The sequence below is a fragment of the Haemorhous mexicanus genome, chromosome 3, assembly GCF_027477595.1.
Source record: "Haemorhous mexicanus isolate bHaeMex1 chromosome 3, bHaeMex1.pri, whole genome shotgun sequence".
Lineage (NCBI taxonomy): Eukaryota > Metazoa > Chordata > Aves > Passeriformes > Fringillidae > Haemorhous > Haemorhous mexicanus.
In genome coordinates, this window is record NC_082343.1 from 45,225,978 (window position 1) to 45,232,959 (window position 6,982).

Consider the following 6,982-nt stretch of genomic DNA (forward strand, 5'->3'; position numbering starts at 1 on the left):
CATGGTTACTAGAGGCACACTGGAGCCGCTACAAGCTCACCCCGGCCGGTGGGACGCGGGACCGAGCAGCCTTGGGCGCCCCCGGGCCCGAGTTCCCGGCGCTCCGGGTTGAGAGCCGCGGCCTCCGGATACGTGCCGCGCAGGGAGCGGTGCGGAGACGCGACTCTCGCGAGAGAGCGGCCGGCCTCGCCGGCACCCCGCACACACACGGGACTCTCGCGAGAGCGGGGCCCGCGGGCGGCATGGAGCGGCTATTCGCGCTGGAGCTGCTGGTGGAGGTGCTGCGGGTGGCGGAGCCGGGGCCCGCGGAGCTCCCGGGGCCCGCGGAACACCCGGCCGTGGCTCTGCGCCTCTTGGACTTCCCCACCCTCGTGCTGCGCCCCGCCGCCGCCGCGCCGCCTCTGCGGCCGGGACAGCCTTTCCCTTTCGGCCGCGGCAAGCGCTGCCTGTTCCGCTGGCGCCCGGACTCTCTTTTTGCCGCGCTCTGCCGCCGCCCGCTCCGCGCCCTTCTCCTGGCGCTGCCCGCCGGGCTCGCCCCGGGACCGCCCCGCCTCCTCGGCAGCTGCGCCGTGTCCTTGGCCCCCGCCGCCGAGGTTCTGCAGCGGCCCGGGGCGCCCTCCTCCTGCGGCAGCCGCGGCCGCTTCGCGCTGCGAGACACCGCGGGCCGCCCCGTCGGGGAGCTGGTCCTGCGCTACCGGCTCAGCTGCCTGGAGGCCGGTGAGGCGCGTCCCGCCAGCCCCCGTGCTGCCACACCGCCTGCCACCACCCCGGAACCGCAAGACGAGGAGGAGGAGAGGGAGGAGGAGAAGGAAGAGGAGGAGGGTGAGCAGCTGGAAGGCAACGTCTTTTGCCCTCCACTGCTGTATTACAGCCGTGAGCCGGCTGAGCCTCAGCGGCCGCCAGCAACAATAGGGCAGTGGGAGCATGTGGAGCCCCAGAGACCGCAGAAGGACAAGGGCCACAGCCCACCGCGTCCCAGTGCTGGGCCCTCTCTGCTGCACCCCACCAGCCCTCGAGAGCCCCAGAACGCCCCGGTGCAGCTGCCACTGCTCAGTGCCTTGCTGGCAGAACTGTCAGTGCTCACCCGCAGCGCTGTGCCTGCTGCTGCTGTGCACCCTCACCTTGCCTGGCTCTACCAGGCCCCAGGGAGTTGGGACACGGCCTCACAGCCTCCGAGTCACTCTGCTGCCCTGAGGCCTGCAGAGACACCTGTGGAGCCTGCCAGGAGCAGTGAAGTCCCAAGCCCTCCGTTCAAACAAGGCTGTCAAAAGGCCACCTCCCCAGAGTCTTCTGCAGTTGGGAGAAGACCCAAGAAAGCTGTGCCTGAGGGACAGCCAGCCTGTGAGAGGAGCTGCAAAGCTAAGGAGAACAGACCTCCCAGAAAGAAGTTGTTGTATGGGCTGACAAATACACTGAGGCTACGGCTGCAGCAGACCAACCCGGATAAGCTGATAATTCATGAAAGGAGGGAGCAGTACAGGAAAAAGCAAATGGAGATGCTAAAAGGGAGAAGCCCCTTACCCAAGAGAAAACTGGTCAGAAACCCTGAAGAACAGCATGTGGTGTCTTGCAGGCATTGTAGCACAGGGCGAAGTTCAAAGCGGAATAATCAGTTGGATAAAATTGTTCAGACTTCATTAGAAAACAGTGGTCTCTCAGAGTCAGTTTCTGTTACAGGAGATAAATCCCCTGGCCTGCAGAAACAGTCTATTGCAAGTCTATCCAGGAACGATTCAATAATTACAGCCCCCTTACCAGAGGAAACTCTGTTAAAATCCGCTCATGAGGAAAAGTATGCAGAAGCTCAACTCCCAGCAGCATTCCCATCAGATGCTTATGCAAAAGGAAGTTACAATGATGCAATAAACTTAATCCATCATAAAACCATGGAGCATGATGATATGTCTGTTGTAAGTGGTCATAAACTAAGCCCCAGCAGAAGTGTTGAAAACAATTCTGAATTCATATACTCTGATGACTTTGTTGCTAGTCCAGAGAACACAGTTTGTTCAGAAGATTTCACCAATGCTGAGAGTACAGGCAGAGACTCGAAAGTTTGTGACAGCAGTCCTGAACCTCAATGGCTTGAAAGACCAAAGCAAGATAGGTCAGATACAGAATCCAGCAGGTCCAGAATGTCAAAGACAAGTCAAAGAGCTCAAAGTACTTCAGATCTTGTGCCAGTTCCTTCAGCTTCATCTCCAGTCCAGTCTTTGAGGAGAAACTGTGACTTTAAAACCAGCATGGGAACTAGTGCTGAATCTGCTGATTCACTTGAACTTGCTGAGACGGAGGCATCATTATTAGAAGATGAAGAGCAGAAAGCCCAACAGATGAGTAAGGAAGAGAACAGGGAACAGATGATTAATGAAGAGAACAGGGGTGATCAATGTATTAAAGAAATATCTACACTGAGAAGCAAACAACTTAAATCTGACACTGATCTGAATACAGGAAAGGGGCAGACCTCTACAGGACAAAAGCAGTCAGTAACTCAAGTTAGCTCTTACTTGCCATCTAATATGTCTGATCTTGAACTTAGTGTTCTGGAAAACAGTAGGTCAGACAAAGAAGATGATTTTCTGGAAAAACTGCATGGCCCTAATCAGTACAAAGACATCAGTGAACTTGTAATAAACAAACTGCCAGGATACACAATGTAATTATAAGTTTTCACTGTCTGGATTAAGATACGATATTTGAACTTTGTAAATCCTGTTACATTTAGTTACACTAAATTTAAGATTTTATAATGCACATTTATTATATCAGTGAATTTAGTTACGAGATTTTTAAAATAAATTACTGTTTGAATCTCTTAACAAATGGTGTCTACAACCTGACTTCAGTGTCAGTATTTAACACAAAAGTAATCCAAAGAGCACATGAAACTGTGCTTATTTCAAAGCAGAAATGAAGACAGAAGCAGCAAAAGCAGCTAGTACCCACAAAAGTAGTCCAGGGTAGACATAATACCATGCTACCAGAACAGCCAAGTACAAAATTCATTTCTAACCAAACAGAAGGTTTTATTCCTCCTGAAAATTTCCAAGCTTCCTTTTCATTAGAAATAGTTACTTAGAACATATAGTCACAGCCAGTAGCATCACAGAATTTTATCAGCTAGTCAGTATAGTGATGTGTTTGTTTCCCTTTTCCATCTCTAAATACAGTGACCAGAACTGGATGAGCCCTTTCAGAGTTTGTTAGGTTGAAGTTTCATTTAAGCCAGATTTTCACAATTTATTATTGAATAGTGTAAGAATTACTGGTGATAGTAAATCTGTATAATCTGGGCAAGCTTTTGGAGGTGGATGGAAGTTACTTGACCTTGAAGATTTAAGGGTATGCAAGGAGTAGGGAAGAGCATAGTAAATCTTCAACGCTTCACAACTCCCTGATTGCATTCTCTGACTCTAGGGAAAGAGGTGGGGTCAGCACCCACAGTCCAGAAACTTGGAACAAATGAGCATATTATTTCATGATATAAAGATGTGAGGTAATGAGAAATTTGCCATATCTCCTTTGCCATTAAAATAGTTGAACTGATGTCTGCTTTTGATTTCAGGTTTGCTTTTTATGGCTTCCAGTTTGATCATTGAACTTAATGTCTTCTGTTTAACTACAGAGGTTTTTCTAGAGTCCGTGTACTCATCCTAAATTTTAGAGGTGTTTTTTGACTTGAATTCCTGCCTTAGTTTTTAGTCTCATGTACCCCCCTTTCCCCCCTCTTTGAGTAGTTCATCTCCTATGTCAGCCTTACAGTGCTAACTATCTCATCAATTAGGACAGTTATCCTCAGGGTTAAATACCAGATTTATCCACTCCCCTTTTCATTATAATTTACAATCTGACTTTTTTACACAACTTTTTCATTTCTCACTGTAATTTTCCATGTACTTTATTGCAAGAGCCTGTGTTTACACTTTAACATCTTGGAGGAGCTTTTTCCTTTCCCTTCTACTACGTGTTTATTTTGTAGGAATGACAGCACCTCTCCTATTTAAAGCATGAACATCTGTGAGGATTATTGGAGTATCTAGTGTTGACTCCCTAAAAACCACTAGTAATATTTTTCATCTAAAGGTAAGCAGCTGAAATTACCTATATACCAAAAGGAATCTCTGTCCAGAGCAATTCCTAAATCTTATTTAAGATGTCTCATCAGCTACAATTTTAGAACAATTTTTTTTCCCTTTTTCTTCCAATGCCATGGACTTCTTTGATATATATGGATTCTGACTGTCATTTATACTTGGCAGTTATTCTGATTTTATTGATGGAATAATGTCTTGCACTTCTCATAAGCAAAACTGTCATTAAAATACAATGCTGACCAACCAGTGTGGCTATTTAAATGAGTTGCTAATGCAACAAGTGCACAATTTGAAGAACATTATTTAAGAAAATTTTATTTCAAAAATAAAAGTTTGTTTTCAACTCCAAGCAGGTTGAAACTCAAGGGCAAATTTCCAGTCTTTTTTCTATCCCCTATTCCATCTTCACTTTTCAATTTCCAGAAGCAAATATGGTAGGACAATATTTCTTTTGTTTAAATGATGAAGCTAATCTCTTTTCAGCTAATTTTATTTTGAATAACATTTCTAATGTTTACTGTGTAATAGCATTTATAATTTTATCAGGAGAACAATGAAAATGACAAAAAATGCATACTAGGAAGACAATAGAAGACATTACACTAGAACAAAACTGCAGCATCATGCTTGTATGGCTTAGCTTGTTTTCTTCTTTTCAGATATATACTCCAGGTAATGATTATTGCATAGAGAGGTTAGCAGGTAGTTTCTGCCCCCAGGGATAATAGTCTTTTCAGATTTACTATCTTCTTGTGAGAGTAGATTCATTTTTTACTTAACATTCAAGCAGCAACTCTTAGTCAACAAAAATGGGAAAGAACTTCATTATTGAAAACTCATAAGCCATTATCTTAGCAAGAAATAGCTGCTAATGACAAGAGGATTTTATGTCAACACAACAGAACAAAACAGAGATATTAATTACCAATATAAAATATTTTTTAAATGGCTGCAGCAAACTTCCTTTTGTACAATTCCTGTAATAATCTACACCTACATTATACTAGCTAGCAAGTTTTGGTATTATAACTTGCAGCCTGTACCCCTGTTATCAAGTAGTTAGGATCAGAGGTTTAATAAGAGATGTTTCTAATGGAGGTATTACACCATTCTTTCATCATTTTTAAACTGTAAGGGCTGAATTGCATGGATGATGTTTTTGCAGGGTATGTGACAATATGCTGGGAGAAACAAATAATAGTAGCATATACACTGCAATTCTTGCACAGCTGTCCCAGAAGTAACATAAATACTTAAGGAAACATGGTCTCATTGACTCATTACATCTAAAAATTTCCTTGCTGCACACTTTTAAACAGGAAACTATAGTTACTTCAAGTTTTATGTTTTTGTAAACTTTAAACTTTACTACAGCAAAATAAAAGGTGAGAAGTAATTATCTAAACTTATAGATCCTCCCTAAACAAAGCCACCTAACTTCTTACTTTAGACTTGTTACTTTAACAAGATTGCTTTAAATCTGTATGATATTTTAGAAATAAGTTAGATGGGTGTTCAAAAACATAGTTTCATTGCTTAAGTTTAGGGTGGTTAAATCTGCCCAAATAAATTTGAATTTCATGTTTTACAACAAGACAAGAAATAAACACTTAGATCTACACATTAATTCAGATTTTATGACTGTTGCTGTAAGTGGTTTTTAAACAGTTATTTCAGCATACTATTTACTAAAGTAAATCTAGATAGCCACTACTATGTAACTGATAATGGGATGGGAAGAGCAGGAGACCAAATACTGATAGCTTCTGGCACTCTTCCCCTTCTATTGTAATATTTTCCTACTACAACTAGTACTTCTTACAAATCTTATTACTTGATGGCCAAGAACAGTGCTAAGAAATCCCAGCCAGGTAGGTTTCCTCCACTTCATTTTTTTTTATTCCTCAGCACTCTGTGATTAGATTACATGGTTTCTTCTCTGTGATTTCTCTGATGACACTACTTTACTACTTGTAACCCCTTCATCATTTTGGAAATCCTTTTCCTCAGTTCTCTGAAATTCCATCCAGCCTTGGTAACAGTGCAATTGAACTTTTGACTTGTTCTTACTACTTTCATTTTTCTAGGCCCCAGTATTTTGTGATGCCTGGTATTGTAATAATTTTCTTTCTCTTGGTCTAAGTGCTGTTCAGTCATTATTTAGATGTTAGTCATTATTTAGAAATCTTTATAACTTTGCTTTCCTTTTCTCAGCATTTGTCTTCAGCATTTACTACTTGCTTGTCTTTGATTGTCTAAAAAGAAGTCAAATAATTGAACCCTGTATTTAGACCTTTAAAAGGTTTCATTTAAAGACTTCTACATGCAGGATCTTCACCAGCAGCTGTGTAGCGCCACTCATTCAGAGCTGTAGAATGTCCATTTAGGACTGTGAACATTTGCCCATAGTTATCATTTGCCATGGCAGACATCAGGCTTCTCTACCCAAACCCTGCCTTTTAATCCTTTTCTAAAGTTTTGATTTCCAAATTAACTTTTCTTTTAAGATGACTGAGGCCATCAGTGTGAGAACAGATGTTGGCTTTAATTTAACATGCATTAAGAGCTAATGGCAATCACATCTGCTATAGCTAATGTTTGTTACCAGATAGCTGCTTGCATTTTCCATCCTCTCTTTCAGTCAGTATACTGCTGAATTTTAATTTCAGTTTTGTTCACACTGAGGTTTTTCCCTCATGTTTAATCCCTTGTAGGCATGCAGTCGTGTTGAAGTCACCCAGACAAGCTGCAACTTCACTGTCTTTTTCTTGTTTGGCATTGACATTCACCTGCATTAAACTGTTTTTGCTTTAGTTTGGCTTTTATGGTTTCACTTGTCTGAATTTTATATGGCAATCGTAATGTAAACCTCCCGTGACTTTCCA

The 6,982-nt window shown here is 42.9% G+C and overlaps 1 protein-coding gene across 1 annotated transcript; it reads left to right on the top strand.

The window, feature by feature from the left end:
- The first annotated feature begins 221 nt into the window (after positions 1 to 221).
- Positions 222 to 3,549, top strand: MAP10 (microtubule associated protein 10). Its single transcript, XM_059841606.1, has one exon. It carries the CDS (start codon positions 243 to 245, stop codon positions 2,661 to 2,663), a length of 2,421 nt encoding a protein of 806 aa, XP_059697589.1. The 5' UTR covers positions 222 to 242; the 3' UTR covers positions 2,664 to 3,549.
- The last annotated feature ends 3,433 nt before the right edge of the window (positions 3,550 to 6,982 follow it).

Coding starts and splice junctions, on each gene's coding strand:
- MAP10 (XM_059841606.1), top strand. CDS start 243: ATGGAGCGGCTATTCGCGCTGGAGCTGCTGGTGGAGGTGCTGCGGGTG.